Source organism: Populus trichocarpa, chromosome 14, assembly GCF_000002775.5.
Source record: "Populus trichocarpa isolate Nisqually-1 chromosome 14, P.trichocarpa_v4.1, whole genome shotgun sequence".
NCBI lineage: Eukaryota > Viridiplantae > Streptophyta > Magnoliopsida > Malpighiales > Salicaceae > Populus > Populus trichocarpa.
In genome coordinates this window covers 10,940,994-10,958,887 of record NC_037298.2, presented here as the reverse complement: position 1 = coordinate 10,958,887, position 17,894 = coordinate 10,940,994, and the positions used below count along the sequence as shown (strand labels likewise).

Below are 17,894 nucleotides of genomic sequence, written 5' to 3'. Positions count from 1 at the left end.
TTTGTCATCTAATTTATTTAGATGTCAAATACAATTCTTGTCTTTTTTTGTTTATTTATTTATTTTTGTTCTTATTCCTTTTATAAAAATCTTGATTTCTTTTCAATTTCATCTTTCAAATCCAATTTGTGATATTTTATTTTTTAAAATTTAGTCATCATTCTTTTTATTGTTTTTTTAATTATTTTGTTAAATTGATTTTTTTTTCAATTGCACAATTCAATCAAAAAATTATTTTTAATTTTTAATTTTAATTTTAATTTTGATCCTTACTCTTTTGATTTTTTTTATAAATTTGATTTTTCTTTTCAATTTCACTCTTCAATCAAAAATAAAATTTTCCTTTTATTTTAATTTTGATCATCATTCTTTTAATTGTTATTTTTTGTTTAAGATCATTTTGTATAATTAATATTCTTTTTTCAATTTCAGATTTCAATATTTGATTGTTTAAGAATTGAGTTTTGTAGTTTTTTCATATATGGTGCTTCTGGTTTAATGATCCAGTTCACAGGTTTGAAAAGTTAACATAGGTTCACATCGTTTTTTTTTGTTTTTTTATTATGTATTTTCTTTGCAACTTTTATCATTCAACATTGAATTTTTTTATTTTAAAGGAGCTTTGTGATTTTCTTTTCTTTTCTATCAGTATTCCGATCTCATAACATTAATTACAAGTTTAGCCGGTTAGCCCGAGTTACATGTTTGTTATGCTAATTTGGGTTAAATTGAACTAATTTTTTTGTCTTTTTTAAACCAAATTTTATCCTTTCATATAATGGATTGAGAATTAAGCTACATTATTTATCTTATTTTGAAAGAATATTTATTTTTAGGTTATCATGATCATGTTTTTTTTGTTAATTTGATCTATTTGTTATTGTTGTTTATTTTTTCTATTATCTAATTAAAATAAAACCGACTTATTTAACCTAATCAAGTCTATTATACAAATAGTGAATTTTTTGTCATATTTTAAAATGTGTTGAACATCATTTTTATGGAAAAAAAGTCAAACCTCTCAAGCACGGGTCCACAGCTATAATTAAACTTCCATATTTTTAAAAAATGTTATTTCGAATGCTTTAAGAAATGATTATAAAAAATAAAAAATTCACAAACATAAAAAAAACTAATAACATTTTGATTAAACCACCACCATGATACTTAAATTAACACAATATCTTTATTACAATAACATTTTGGTCTTGGTCTTGAGTTGCTTAGTTCTTGCTGTTGTTTTATTAGTATTTTTTTTAATATAAGTTTTAATTTTTAATTCTTTTGTAAACTTTAATGCATAGTTTTTAAACTTTACTTACAATAACTATAAGATCACAAGAAAGATAGGTTTACTAGGTTATTTTGGGTCAATTTAATTTTTTTATGTTATAAAAAATTATAATAAAAAAAAATTAATGAGTTTTGACTAAGTTTACTTGAGTTTTTGATCAAATCAATTTTTATTTTTATTTTTATTTTTATTAAAACTCAACTAATCTAGACTTCAATTACTCAAATTATGAATTAATTCATTAGATTGGAGTCTGTTTGAGAGTGTGGTTACGGTTGCTTTTAAAAGTGCTTTTTATTAAGAAATGTATCAAAAATAATATATTTTTTAAAAATTATTTTTGATATCAATGCATCAAAATGATCTAAAAATATTAAAAAAATATTAATTTAAAACAAAGAAAAAAATAAAAAATTTTAAATCTTTTTAAAAATATTTTTAAAATATAAAAACTAACCCATCCTACTCTAGTTTAAAACAGTGAGGCAATGAGATTGTTTTTTGTTTTAAAAAAAATTATTAGCAATCATGCTATTAATTAATATAAGGAAACATTTCTGTCAGATTCTGAAGATTTTGGACTTGGTACATCTTTTGAGCATTCAAAATATAGAGAGACAGCAAAGAAATTGGAATATCCAAGCTACGGGTACACGTGTTGCTCATGCAAGTCAGTTTTTAAAGATCCATCCAAAAACAGAGGAGACAAAACTTATATGAAGATCTTCTTTTTCTATCTCTAACTTATGTGACCTCTGCTTGCACGTGCGCACGTGCAAAATGCAAGAAGTCAACTCTGGGGATTTCGTCAATTCGTGTATAAAGAAACTAAGAAAGCATTTCTATGAAGATTTACCGTACAGCCTCTTTCTCTCTTGTCTGTCAGCTTAAGGATAAAGCGGCTTCGCAGTAGATTTGAAGAAGGTCCCTTTACTCTTTCAATATTTTTATTAAGACCCTGTACTTTATATTTTATTAGTCAATTTGATTTTGATGGATGATCCAAAACTATCTTGAACTATTAGTCGACAATGACTTAATCTCTAACATTTGAAATTTCTTATTTTGGTTTTTGATTTAAAAAAAAAAAAACTCATCCATCTAGAGATGATGTAATATCGCAAAACTGATAAATTTATTACAAATATATATAGTTGTTATATATGAATTAGCAAATAAAACATGCGAAACTAGCATATATTTGGATATATTCTGATTTACAAGATCAATTAATTCAAATAGGGCAAATGATATTAGCAAATAATTGTATTTTAGGAGATAATTATTGTACAAATAAGAGTTGAACTAAGATGTTAAGAATGAGGGTGCCAAAATGAAATTTATAATTGTTTTTTTTTTTGTTTTCTTTTGAAAATGTAGATATTCTATGAAGTAAACCTTAAATTTAAGGGTATATATTTAAAAAGTTTAGAAAGATTAGGACTAATATGAAACTTTTGAGAGAGCCACAACCCGACTAGGCATAACATGGTTCTTCCCCTTTTCTCGAGGCCTTCTTTCTTTACCGGCAAGAACTAACATGGTCAGATTCTGATTATTAGATTAATGGGTAAAACTTTCACAATTAAACCAAAATTGATCCTGAAAATTCATTCTTTAGTATTTTTAACTAGAGTTTTTTTTTATATTGATGTTAATACAAATTCAATCCACTTCAAAAATTAAATTCAAAATTCTTTGAATTTAGATTTTTTTATATTTTTCAAACATTAAAGATTCAGTAAATCATGAAAAATAGAAAATAAGTCGAAATATTCTCAAATTTTGTGGGAGTTCTGGGGAGATCACATGGATATACATGGACAAATTATTAATATTGGTGAAAACCTTTAGCTAAAAATATGAAATTCTTTAAGAAGATTTGGTGACAAACAAAGTTTGACATGATGATATCAAAATTCTAGAACCATGTTCACAAACAAACTTTTAGCTAAAAATATGAAAGTTTTATGATAAAAATGTGTTTTTTAAAAAATAATTTTTTTTTATGTTTTGTATTATTTTGATGTTCTGATATCAAAAATAAAATTTAAAAAATAATAAAAATATTATTTTAAAATATTTTAAAGTAAAAAACATTTTAAAAAGTAACTGCTATCACAATACCAAACACTACCAACATTTACAAGTTAATTGCAATTCCTAGTTCCTACCATGTATCAAGATAATTTCACTTTAAATTATCAATATTTTTATTTAGTATATTATGTAGCCTAACTTGTAGACAAGGAGGATTTTGAATATTTAGGTGACTAATCTAGATATGCTATGTGGATAAGCTAATAAATGTTTTTATGGACAAGTGAGATAAGTTTAGAATTAAAAAAAGTTTTAGAACAGTTACACTAGGTTTGCTTTTTAAAACTGTAATAATGAAAGATCCGACTATTGAATTGAGATTAAATTTTTACATGTAATTTTACAGGTAGTTTTCACTAAATCAACCATTGCATCGTAAAATAAACCGTTAGATTTTTCAAAATCGTATTTTAAGCCTTGTTGCTCCTATTTGTGTTGATTTAATTATTTTTCTTGTTTTTTTTAGATTTTATGTTTTAATTTTGATTTTTTTTATGTTTTTCGGATTCCTAGCTAGTTATTTCCTACTAGAGCTATGATTTTATAGCTTATTTAAGTACATTTAAACCTTTAAAGAAGATAATCATCTAATATATTTTTTTCCAAATAATAAAATGGTGAATTCAAGATTCACATCTATAATTTTCTTCCTAATTAAATTTTCTGATTTTTTATTTTTATTTTTTATGTTATTATTATTCTAGTTAGCTTTTGCTTGCATGGGTATAGGAAAAACATGATAAGAAATTCAATTTTGAGTCAAATCATCAAAAACTTGCAATCGTTGAATATCAACTTAATAAATTCCATATTTCATTCGCGCATAAAAAAACCAATAAATCTACGCAACATGTGGGTAAATCATAGTTTTAAGATCCGGTTTGGTGGCCAGCCCGAATTTTGGATTTTGATCGGGTTACCAGATTAATTTTTTTTTAAAATCAAAACGACATTATTTTAGTTAAAAAAACAAAAGTCAACGGGTTGCAACCGGGTCGCCGGGTCAACCCGCCGGGTCGCAACTGGGTCGCCGGGTCAACCCGCCGGGGTCAGCCGGGTTTTTTCTTTTCCTGTTTTTTCTTTAACCCAACCTGGTTTCAGCTCCAGATTGACCATCCGGACTGCGTCAGGCCATGTTTTAAAACTATGGATAAACAACTAGTTAGTTAATAGATGTATACCTGAAGGCATGAGGCTTGACCCGTTGATGGATGCTTGACCAAGAGCACAAAACATAAAGCCAAAATAGCTGATTTGCATGTTGTGGATAGAGGAATCCCATATTTTCCTTTTGCAAACAGCCCTTTCAGAAATGGCCAGAAGCATAGGACCACCATTATGCTACACATGCAATATCCCTCCCAGCCCTGAGCCATCGTTCACTGATAGTTGCATTCCTTGGAAGCCCATGATCAATGCCGTGAGTTGCAGAAGCAGAACGGCTGTCCCAGGCACAAAAATCAGTGAAGCATCGAAGGTGAACCTGCCTTCATCGCCATCATTATTTGAAGATTGGTCTTTCAGTGTAACTTCAAAAACTGTATCTGATATTCTTAAAACCTTCAAGATTACACTTATGACTCCAAATAACCATGCATTCATTGTGTTTATTCTTGCCATCCTTTGGTTATTCCACCATGCACGGATTGACAATCCAGTTTCAAGGTACTCTATTAGAGTGTAGATGACATAACACAGGAAAAGGGCCACATAAACATATATGGCTGGCTCATGGACCTGCATTCATCCATTTTCAAGTTTGGAAAAAGAACAAAGAATGAACATATCAATCTATATATATACACGTGCGTAAAAACTTAAAAGAGTAATGATTTTTTTTGTTTGAGAATTCGGTAGAATTTAACTTGATATATAGATTGTACTTGAATAAATAAAAGATTTAGTTTATGTGCAAGTGAGATAAGTGAAACAAAGGCTCACTATTACTGGCCAAAACAGTCCCTAAAACCACAGGCAAAGGTGCACAATAAACCTCAGCAGATTCTTTCTTGCATGTTATCAAGAAGGCAAAAATAGCAGTAAAAAATGGTGTGGTTGCCCCAATAACTTGATTAAAAGACACAGACAAGTACCTTAATGAAGTATGTCAAGAACTTGGTCATTGGTGGTGGTTGACACGGTGGTGCCATCCATTATTCTTAGGTTGCTGATTCTCCTTGTTGCCCATGTTCGTGCCTCCACCATCCTCCTAGGCTTCAAGTGCAAAATGAGTTTTCACAAAAACTTCAATGATCCAGCTTGGTGGTATCATAGACCCATCAACCAGAGCATCACTGTTGAATCTTCTCAAGAGGTACAACTGTGTTGTTGCTATTTCTAGCTAATATTTACTTTATAAAGAGATCAAATATTCTTCAACAGAGAAGAAGAAGACGAGGAAGAAGAAGAAGAAGAAGAAGAAGAAGAGAGCATCGTTTTTCTTGAAGCAGATTGTGAAGTGAAAATGGGGATTTATCTAGCAAGGCATAAACAAGCGGAGGATAAACATACACTTGAATTTTCATCTTTTATATAATTTGAATGACAAAAAACAATAATAAAACATTCATGACTCTATATTTCATAGAGCTTGAATGTATAGGGGTGACTTCTTCAATGACTTGAAAAATCCTAAAGGATATGTAGTTTGTTGCCGTAAACGTTAAATATATGTCCACCAATTGACAGCGATCAACTGATCGTGCAAGAAAGAACAACTGTAAGAGTGAATTATTGAGAGAAAGAAATCCGAAGAGCACGTAAAAGGGACCATTTAGGTCTTTTTGCTCACCTTGGGCGCGCAGGAAACTCGAGCTGGTAATGATCGATACAATAAGCTGGCAACACTGCGTAGCAAATCTCTGGAACAGAGCTATCCCCAAGTAAGGATCCATATATACGGAACGCTCAAGGATATAGTTTAATTGGTTAAATTTTAAATTTAATTTTTAAAATTTATTAGTTCAGTGTTATAAATTTTAAAATTATTAAAAATTTATATGGTTATTAACTTTAAAACCTCAAGAAATTAATCATGCGCATCCACAATTAAAAAAAAATAAAATCTAGAGGTACGCCAAACACTGTCTAAATTAGAGCTTGGAGTAACTGTGGCAATAATGGGGCTTCTTCTGCTGATCAATATTTCAAGCATACCTGTTGCCCACCTCTTTTGTTGGGTCATCAAGATTGGTCCACCCCGTCGAATAATGGGCTTCTTCTGCTGAATTTTTTCTTGAATTATACATTTATAACTATAAAGATCTACCAAATTTTTACAGAGTCTTCTTATATCCTGATCACAAGTTATTTATCGACTAAAATTTATTTTTAATTTAATAATTATCGAACGAACTTAAACATTGTTCAATCATCCTGATTATTTTCATATCAATAAAATTAAAATAATCTTTAATCCTATATTCCAACACTTTCACTATTATAATTTATTTATTATATATATAAATATATAAATAAATATGTAGATTATCAAAAAAACATCATGAGAAAAAAACATCATGAGTTAATTACATTCATTCATAATTCTGTTGTAACAAATAGTTATAAATCATAAAATTTGATTAACATATTCTAATTTAAATAGTTTAGTAGAAATAAAAAAAAAGATACTCATTCTTACCTGCCAAGTAGACATTACAATAAAAATACATATTACATGATTATTAATTTTAACCAAAAAAGATCATACATATTTATCAATCTACTCAAAGCTGCTTAAGTACCTGTAATTTAATTTAACATAAATATGAAGAAGTTACTTAATAAACAAAACTAAATGAAAGAAACAACTTTAAATTTTACTTTCATTGCAACTATATTATATCACTTTCAATGATTTTTTTTACAAACCAATTAATCTCAATTAATTCAAAACGAATTATAGTCACCCTCAACCCCGAGTTACCGACCCGTTTCCAGGTATTCACGTACTCATTCGGGTATTGCTTTCATTCTCGATATCCAGGAGATAACCCATCATCGGGCAATTATGTCTCCCTGTCCATTTTCTAAGTGCTAGTTTCCTCACTGGTTAATTAGTTCCTCCATCCATTACCGAGCATTAGTTTCAGATCTGTGAAACTATCTCCCTTGCTCATTACCGAGCACTAATCTCATTACTTTCATTCTGTTAGCAATTAATTTACTGATGGGATCACATAAGGAAATGCTCCATTGGTAAAACTCGCGTAGGTAATTTTTGGTTCGTCAGTGAGTCCATTGATAATAAAAAATATTATTACCGATGAATTTACTGACAGGAAAAGAGCGCAAAAAAAAATTACCGCTTCATTTCATCAGTATAATTAAATTAATATACCGTATGCAATTTTGTCGGTGATTTTTTAAAAATATTTCTAAAAAAATCTATATAAAAAAACTAGAAAATAATTAAATTAATATAAATCAACACTTCATAATACTCAGGGATTGAGTTGCTTGGAAAAAGAAAGAAGAAAATCAACTCAAACAAATTTGCAACAAATAATAACACAAAAAAAAAACTTCTGAGAAGACCTATTTCAGAACCCATAATCTAGCAACAAATAAAATAATTTAATTGAAATTGAACAACAAAATTGAAAAACAAAATCCAACAAAATTGATCTCAGATGAAAATAAAATCTACAACAACATTCATATAATTATTAAGAACAAAAAAAATTAAAAAGAAAATAAAAAACAAATCTAATGCAAAAAAAAAAAAATCTTATCTTAATATAGTTGCGAGTGAAACCGAGAAGATAAAAGAAAAAACAAATTCATAAAGTATGTTAATTAAAAAAAATAAGAAGAGAAAAGAAGAAAAGAAAAGAAGACATACTTGAGCGTGGTGGAAAAAAGAAGGAGTTGAGGAGAGAAGAGAAGAGAGAGAGAGAAAGGGATGTCGGTGTTTTTTACATAAGAGGAAGAAGAAGAAGAAGAGGCACATCTATTGTGAAATGAGGGATTCTAGTCTTTTTATTGGGGTATTTTACCGACATTTTTAGCTACGGATAATTAAATATTAATATTTTAAATCATTATATCAGTGATTCCATCAATAATATTTAATTTAAAATTTTAATTTAATAAAAAAAATTTCAGAAACCGACAAATATCACCGATGACTTTTCAATCTGTTGGTAATTATGTCTGTAATATTTAATTTAAATTTTCAATTTAATCAAAAATTTTCAGAAACCCGCCAAATACACTGATGATTTTCAATCCGTCTATGATTTCATCTGTAAAGAACAATAATTAATCGTGCAATTGAGAAGTGAACAGTTCCAGAGCTCTTTGAAAAATACCGATGAAATTAATTCATTGGTGATTCCCTTTGTAATAGACATGATGAACATTGTCAGGGAGAAGTGAACAGTTTACCAACAAGTTAACAGATGGATTTTACCAACGGTATTAATATTGTTGTAATAAATGACATGTCATTATACTTTTTGGTTTTATTTTAATTTTTTTTTCCCACTGTAATTTTTTTGGTATATACCGAGGGAATATTGTCGTTGGTATATATCGAGGAAAAATTATTGTCGGTAAAATTCACTGCAATTATCAACAAAAATATTCTGTCAGTGTTTCTGTTTGTATTTGTCAATTTTCTGGTAGTGAGTTCCTTCGTTCATTATCGAGCACCAGTCCCATTATCAGGAAGCTAATTCCTTCTTTGCAATTTATCCGAATGAATTAAAATTCTACATTGATAATTGTTTTACTTTTAAAAACTTAATAAATAAAATAATTAAGGTGTTAAACATCTATCTGATGTCAAAAATCTTATTGTATCCCTTGTTGCCGCATAGCTCCCAAGTCCTCTTCTATACTAACAAGTATACATCATTATATTTCATTTCACTCTTACCACCTTAACAATTTAGTTTTTATATTACAAAAACTCTTAAGCAAAAATAAAAGTTAGCTAACCGTAATCAATCTATCTTGACCATTAAAAATATAGTTTCTTAATATAATTGTAACTAAAATTATAAAAATTCAGTTTTGGATGTGGCTTGTTTTTTATGAAAGCTAAGACTTCAAACTATATTTTTACTGAAGAAGAAAAAGCCTAGTTTGCCATTAACATGCCCAAACCACCCGTTATCATAATTTGTTGAAACTGTCCATTATAATTTTTAGCTTTACCTCATCTTAGATTTTGATCCATATATGGAGTTTCATAGCTTCAAATCAAGTAAGGTTAGTCCCGTTGGAAACTAATACCTCAGGCTATAACTTCTATGAAGAAACCTATCCCAAATGTTATCATTTTCATGCCCTAATATCCTTCGGACTTTAGGAGATGAGGCTATCCAGTTTTTCTTTCTATGATTTTACGATAAACCGAACATTCTTATTCAATTTCTCACATTTCAAAACAATTCTTAGCATGCCATTTACATTATAATATCATTAAATACAACTTTATAAAACTTATCAACTTGGCTCTCATTTATTTAAAATAATCAAAACTATTTCAAAAAAAAAAAAAAACAAGCTCATTGTAGGAATTCATACCAAATTTACATTCCATAATATTAGCATAGTCATATATACATTGAATTCATCAAAACAAATTATCAAAATTCACACTAATAATAGTTTAATAAGATAAAAATGTATATTTTCCATTAATTTTCCCCTTATATACAAAATCAACCAATCACAATAATTTTCATCTCTAAGTTCTACGGTCATTCTCAAGATTTTGATTTACAAAGACATAATTGATTCAGTTCATATTATATAATGTAAATAAACTTACCTAAAATCATCTTACACATAAAATGATAGATTGATAAATTACAATTCACTCAAATAAACACATTTCCATCGTACATCAATTAGCACCATTTGGCCAACCATGAATGCCTTTAGGATTGCCATGTTTCTTCATTAATTCTCATTAATTTAACACCCATTATAAATTATTCTAACCCAATTGAGTCAATTTATCATCAATTTATATTTTCCTCAAATTTTTACCATAAACCCTCATGTTAATTCTAAGATTTCTACCTTAATTGTTATTAGTTTCGTATGAAATTGCTAAATTGGATTTAGAACACCTCACTAAACATTAATCTAGTTTTCAAATCCTAGCCTGTCAAGATTCCAAATCCCTCCTTATTTTCCCTCCTAACCGTGACAACCCCTCTAGTTTCTTTTCCTTTCCACCACTTCTCTCTCTTAATAAAGTGTTTTAAGGGTAGTAATTCACAATCCCTCTATAATTTTGTTGGTTTTCTAATGGTTTTTCTCTTAAGAATTCTCTTTAATTCTATTTGTTTTTCTCTTTTTTTTTTTCTTACTTCTAGCCTGCCATTAAAGAGTGTGAGAGAATTTTTTATAGTCAATTCCTTGACTTATTACACATTAACCCCACCTTTTCATTTAATTCTCATTTTGTCCCTATAATTTTTTAATTGATTTCTCCTCTTATCATTTCATTTCAATTTTGTCTTTGACATTAAGTTTTAATTCCATCAATTTTAATTTAACTCATTTTGTTTTCGAGTTAAATTTTTTAATAATTCATGAAGAATTTAGTCTGGACTTTACATAATTACTCAAATGAGGACATTTTCTTATGTGGATCCATATTGCAAACACACTTGAGATAAAACTCGCCTTAATCAACATATATTATGGGGAGAGAAAAAAAAATTCTCAAAGAATGAATAATTATTATTATGCATAAACTAGGAAATGGTGTTTACTATAAAAATGGTATAATCATTAATTTTTTATAATAGCGATGACAAATCTTTAATTTTTTTTATTTTTTTTATAGAAAAAAGGTTTTTCTTTTTATATATATATATATATATTATAATTGATATATTTATCATTTTACACTTGACCTATTTATCACCATTGTTTTCTTATCTTTATTTTTTGTAATATTTTTTTAGTTTTTCCTTTTCTTTCTTTACACTTTTCTTTTGGAAAAAAATTGATTTTTTATTCTTTACTCTTGGAATATTTATCACTCTACACTTGATCTATTTATACCATTCTTTTTATTCTTATCTTCATTATTTTGTAATTTTTTCTTTCCACGTTTTCTTTTGAAAAAAATATGATACAAAGACTACGAAAGTTGTGTTTCACTGAAGTAATGACAACATTGTTATATTTTTCTACTACATTAAAAATTAGTTTGAGGTCTTACATGTTTTTAGTAACGCATATAATATTTACTTTATTTTATTATATGTAAGCATCAAATTTTTTATTTATAATTATATTTTTTTTCGATGACAAAAAACACGCTAATAAAACCTAAACATTAATTCTTTTATGTTAGAAAAAACAATTATTCATCCTGTAGTGTGGCAAGTTGAATAAATGCGTTAAGATTATTTTTTTTGTATTTTTGGCATGATCTATTTAATTAAAAGCATGCATATAGTTTTTTATTTATGATTAGGATTTTTTGTGTGTTAAAAAACGCATTTGAAAAACTGGCATATTTATTTGTTCCGACAAAAACAATTATTTAACCTACAACTAAGCGTGAGTCAAAAAACTAGAACAAATACTAAAAAGAAGTCCATTTTCACTTTATAAATGACATGATTGAAAACATTTCTAATTTTTTTTACTATACCGGTAGTAAATCTATAATTTTTTAGAAATGTTTTTTTCTAGATTTGTTTTCCCTTTTTTTTATACTTGCTTATTTATCACCATTTGTTTTTTTTTCTTATCTTCATTCTTTTTTAATATTTTGTTTTTAGTTTTTCCTTTTTTTTCTTTACACTTTTTTTTGAAAAAAATATTATTTTTTATTCTTTATATTTAGAATATTTATTACTCTACACTTGTCCTATTTATACTATTTTTTTTCTTATCTTTATTGTTTTTGTAATTTTTCTATTTTTTTCTTTACTTTTTTTTTGAAAAATTATTATACAAAATTAAAAGTAAAAGGTGTTTCATTGCAACTATCTTATACGTCTTTATTAATATCTATGATCTTTAATTTATTTTATCATATATAACTATCAGATTTTTTATTCACAATTATATATATTTTTCATTCAATGTCAAAAAACATGTTAATAATACATACACATTCATTCTTTTTTAAAAAACAATTATCCAACTCACAGCAAGACAAATCAAATAGAAGCGTAGCGTTGACATCTTTTTTTTTTTTCATTTATTGGCCAGAATGTTTTTGGTTTAATTAAATGCATATGTGGACATTTTGATTTGTAATTAGGATTCTTTTTTTTGAAAAAAATGCATTAAAAAAGCTAGCATATTTATTTATTTGAAAAAACATTATCAAGTAAAATACATAGTATTATATACTTAGCAATTAAACCCTTCAATTTTTGTTCCCACTAACCTCCACTAACCTCTGTGCCCCAGCTTGTATCGTCCTCGTAGCCACAAGCTGCAACTTGGTGTGCTGCCTCAACTAAGTTTGGAAGATTTTTAGGACCAATATTTTCCTTTCCTTGTCATGCATGGGCAGCTGAGCTGATAAACTCCTTTGAATCGCCGAATATTCTTAGCTGCTCCTCGTATGATAAATCACCTTGTTCATAAAAGAAGAAGAAAGGGTGTGATCGATCGGTGATAGTTGCAACAGAAGAGAAGGAATTGCTATATAATAAGGATTACCATGAACTGGAGTGAGACGTTAACGTTTTGCTTGATTTCCTGTCATCGATCGGGACATGAACCATAAATGACTTTTCTTCTGTGAAAAACATCCTGTTCCTCCATAAAAAGGTCCTCGACAAAGTTTAACATGTTACTGTAAGTCAAGACAATGGCTAAGTAAGAGATAACATTTGTAAGATAATTGCAGTTCCTAGTACATTGTATGAAGATAACTTCTCTTCACTTGAAATATATAACCAATATTTTTATTTATCATAGGAAAGATAAGAAAATTCATTTAAAAAGACGTTGAGTCAAATTATCACAAACTTGCAATCCTTCCACACCATCGACTTTAATAAGTTCCACATTTCCTCCACGCCATAAATCGATGCATCATGTGGGTAAACATTAGGCTTGACCCATTGATCATGCACGCTTGGCCAAGAGCACAAAACATAATGCCAAAAAAGCTGACTTGAATATTGTGGACAGAGGAATCCCATATTTTCCTTTTGCAAACAGGCCTTTCAGAAATGGCCAGAAGCATATGACCACCATTATGCTACACAATCTCTCTCCCAGCCCTGAGCCATCGTTAACTGATAGTTGCATGCCTCGGAATCCCATGATCAATGCCGTGAGTTGCAGCAGCAGAACGGTTGTCCCAGGCACAAAAAGCAGCGAAGCATCGAAGGTGAACCTGCCTTCATCGCCATCATTACTTGAAGATTGGTCTTTTTGTGTAACTTCAAAAACTGTATCTGATATTCTTAAAACCTTCAAGATTACACTTATAAATCCAAATAACCATGCATTCATTGCATTTATTCTTGCCATCCTTTGGTTATTCCACCATGCACGGATTGACAATCCAGTTTCGAGGTACTCTATTAGAGTGTAGATGACGTAACTCAGGAAAAGGGCCATGTAAATATATATGGCTGGCTCATGCACCTGCATTCACCCATTTTCCAGTTTTAGAAGGAGTAATGCTAAATTGACATGTATATGAACTAAATATTAAAGTGGGAAAAGGGAACAAAGAATGAGGATAGCTATCTTTCTCTATATGTAAAACTTTAAAAGAATAATGATTTTGGACGTCGTCATTGCTAGCCTCATTTTTTAACATGAAATTGTAAGGTGTTTTTTTTTAAGTATTTTTTAAATTAAAAATATATTAAAATAATATTTGAAATGCAAAATAATCTGAAAATATTTTTAAAAAATTAATTTAAAGATATAAAAATAAAATAAAAGTTAACTTTTTTAAACAATATTTGTTATTAAAAAATAATATAAATCATATTTGAATTTTACCTGATAGTTTAAGTTATTGGATTGAATTGATTTTTTAATATTTATTGGATTAAGTTGGTTTTTTTATATTTTTAAAACGTAAAATTATCAAACAGTGTCACTTATAATTGGCAAAGGAGGCAAAAATATTTATCTCGGTTGCTGGCCTTAAATTTGTATATAACACCATGATCACCATCCATTTTTTATATGGTTAAGGATTTGTTTGGTAGAATGATAATTATTATTTTTTAAAATTTATTTTATTTAAAAGTATATTTAAATATTATTTTTTATTTTTTAAAAAAATATATATTAAAATAAAATAAATAAAAATTAATTTATAAACAAATATTTTTTTTTAAAATCATTTTTTACAAGCGATCGTACATTAGCTGTAAAAGATAGCGGTGACTTTAATGACATGAAAAGTCCTTGTTGCCATGTGCATACATGTCCATAAATTGACAGGTGTCAACCGAGAGTGCAAGAAAGAACAGCTGTAAAGTGATCACTTATGTTTTTTTGCTCACCTCGGGCAGGAAACTCGAGTCGGTGATGGTACAATAAGCTGGCAACACCGCGGAGCAAAGCTCAGGAATAGAGCGTAACCCCCAAGTAAGCAACGAGAGATACGCCAAACACTGTCTAAACTGGAGTTTGGCAGTAACTGTGGCAATAATGGGGCTTCTTCTGCTGATCAATATTTCAAGAAAACCTGTTGCCCACCTCTTTTGCTGGGTCATCGAGATCGGTCCGCCACGAGGGGCACACCCCAAAAAGGCACGAGGATCCGGCGTGCAAAGAAGGGACCTCCAGCCCCTAGCATGGATCATCAATCCAGTGAGGACGTCTTCTGTTGCGGATCCATATTGCCAACCCACCTGAGATAAAACTTGCCACCAATACCAGTCAATCAATATAAATTATGGGGAGGGGAAAAAGCTTTTCTAAGCATGAATAATGATATATATTTAGCAATTAAACCCTTCGATTTTTGTTCCCACTAACCTCTGTCCCCCAGCTAGTACCGTACTCGTAGCCACAACCAGCAACCTGGTGTGCTGCCTCAACTAAGTTTGGAAGATTTTTAGGACTGATATTTTCCTTCCCTTGTAGTGCATGAGCAGCTGATCTGATAAACTCCTTTGAATCGCCAAATATTCTTAGCTGCTCCTTGTATGATAAACCACCTTGTTCATAAAAGAAGAAGAAAGGGTGTGATCGATCGATGCTAGTTGCAAGAGAAGAGAAGGAATTGCTATATAATAAGGATTACCATGAACTGGAGTGAGACGTTTTGCTTGATTTCCTATGTCATCGGGACATGAACCATAAATGACTTTTCTTCTGTGAAAACATCCTGTTCCTCCATAAAAAGGTCCTTGAATCCCAGCTACTCCATTCCCCATGAACTAACCAGTTCAAACATTCAAAGCCAATTAATGACCAATATTACTCTTCTTCGTAAAGTTGAGAGAGAGTTTTTGCAACTTTTTATGTACAGATACGATTTTGGACGCACTTACTTTGTGCCCAACCACGAACTGGTTCCCAAATGGATCATCCTTTAGTCCATCATAGAAATATTGTGGACACTGAACAAACCCGCTTTCCCTTTCATTCTTGGAACCAAGTAAAAGACACATTGCATGGAGAAAAATCTGTGGATTGTTGACGAACATATCGCAGTCCACGTTCAACATGAATGGAGCATTTGTTATCAATCCAGAGACTCTGGTCTGTTTATCATGAAAAAACAAACAAACAAACAAATAAATCCTGACCATAACGGCGAGTTAATTAACAATTATAGGCTGGGATTTAAATGTAAGATGTGGACTGCCAGTACACTGAATGCAAAAACTGTGATTTTTTTTAAAGAAAAAACTTACCAATACGTTCATGGCACCTGCTTTATAGCGATTTGGATGCTTTGGCCTCTTCTCTCTTGATATGTAAATTAAATGCGGCAACGCATCTGAAAGTCCAGCCTCATTCTCCCTTATAACCTACAAAAAATTTGTCAAAAATTAGCAAGGATTGCACGTTCAAGATTTGTGAAATTTAGAATAAAAACAAAAATCATCATCAACATATGCCTCGTAATGCGTCAACCTTGATTATAGTCGGGTGGTTTTTGCGCTCTATATTCGAGAAGATGGCAAAATCACCGATTTGATCCCACTCCATGGATTTTTCGACTGCATCTTTGATTTTGGAGGCAAGCTCCTCATACTCATCCTACCAAGCATGAAAACAAAACATTTTTGTACCATTTGTAGTTAGTCCAACCACTTATTTTGTTCTATTATTTTATCGCCACTGCATATATATATATATATATATATATATATAAACACTATTTACACCCACAAGAATTTCTAAATGGCATTCCTAGGTGCAATGCATATTAAAATTAAGCTATATACAGAACTTGATTATATATTTATTTTAATATAATTATTGTATTTATTTTTATATACACGACATTTTTATTCCCTAAAACATTCATGTCATCTCTACTTCAGTACACTTTTCAATTTGTAAATGAAGCCTCAATTAATGAAGTAGATAAAGTTATGCTGAGTGGTGGGTACTCTAGCAAAAAGAGAAACAAATACTGAGAGATAAGATTAATTAATTCCCAAGTTGAAAATTACCTTCATCTTGTTGTATTCTTGCTGGAATTCCAAGGAATTACAACTGCCGGTTAAAATGAGCTCACTGGAAAAGTATCTGAAAGGAGCTCTAGTTTGAATGTTATACTTCTTGCAAAATGGAACCCAAATCTTAGCAAACTTGGATGCTTCAACAAGAGAATAATAGGTTATAGGGGAGCAACCATCATCCGATACATAGCAAGCTAGTTTATCTGCTGGATAGTCAACTGCCAATAAGGATATGACTGTGTTTACAGTGAGTATTGACGGTTCTAGCACCGGGTCTGCACTTGTCACAAACATATCCACAGGAGGAAGATCTTGTGCCCTAGTAAATTTTCAAAGAGAAACAAAATGACAGCAATATAGTTTAGAACCTAAGGTTTTATATTATATGCGTATGCTTGAAAGAAAGGAGTAATTAGCATGGCATGATTATAATTATATATAAATGGCATGTTGCTATGAAAAAAAGTGTTACTTTTGTGAAAGTCGTTCTGGGTATGTTTTGTATTCCACTGGATTCCATTTGCAACTGACAGTGACAACCCAGATGAAGGTAAAGCATGACTCACATAGGAGAGCGAGAACCCAAGCAAATCCATGGTTGCTGAGATAGAGAAGACGATAAACGAGGAGAGATACGAGAAGGAAGAAGATGGTAATGTCGAAGGCTCTGTGTATAGGGTATTTAAGAACAACTTTCTGGAATAAATTGGGCGGAGAGATTGCATTGGCCATTGAAGATGGAGCTAGAGTTGGGATTATGAACTTGTTACACTGTGGTATGATGAACACAGTTACACGCACATAGAATCATTCACTTCTTGATTTGGGATAAACTTATATAGATAGGTTGCAGCGCTATACTGCATCAATTTTATTTTTTTAATATAAAG

General features: G+C 29.8%; 1 protein-coding gene across 2 annotated transcripts; it reads right to left on the bottom strand.

Moving 5' to 3' along the window:
* Window positions 1-12,666: 12,666 nt before the first annotated feature.
* LOC18108766 (cellulose synthase-like protein H1) lies at window positions 12,667-17,894 on the bottom strand. Of its 2 annotated transcripts, XR_002977702.2 has the most exons (11): window positions 17,477-17,894; window positions 16,996-17,323; window positions 16,451-16,576; window positions 16,228-16,344; window positions 15,862-16,074; window positions 15,612-15,747; window positions 15,344-15,525; window positions 14,866-15,216; window positions 13,361-13,987; window positions 13,049-13,184; window positions 12,667-12,962 (listed from the first exon to the last, which is right to left on the bottom strand). XR_002977702.2 is itself a non-coding variant. In XM_024584888.2 (9 exons), exons 1-9 carry the CDS (start codon window positions 17,734-17,736, stop codon window positions 13,460-13,462), a joined length of 2,241 nt encoding a protein of 746 aa, XP_024440656.1. In that variant the 5' UTR covers window positions 17,737-17,894; the 3' UTR covers window positions 13,205-13,459. The 2 variants fall into 2 exon arrangements, 1 of the variants encoding a protein (XP_024440656.1); XM_024584888.2 differs by lacking the exons at window positions 12,667-12,962; window positions 13,049-13,184 and having other exon boundaries at window positions 13,205-13,987.

Excerpts from the sequence above, each read along its gene's own strand:
- LOC18108766 (XM_024584888.2), bottom strand. The coding sequence starts at position 17,736 with ATGGCCAATGCAATCTCTCCGCCCAATTTATTCCAGAAAGTTGTTCTT. Across the intron at positions 16,577-16,995 it reads AAGAATACAACAAGATGAAG|GATGAGTATGAGGAGCTTGC; the intron begins GTAATTTTCAAC and ends CATGCTTGGTAG. Across the intron at positions 13,988-14,865 it reads ACTCGAGTTTCCTGCCCGAG|GTGCATGAGCCAGCCATATA; the intron begins GTGAGCAAAAAA and ends GGGTGAATGCAG.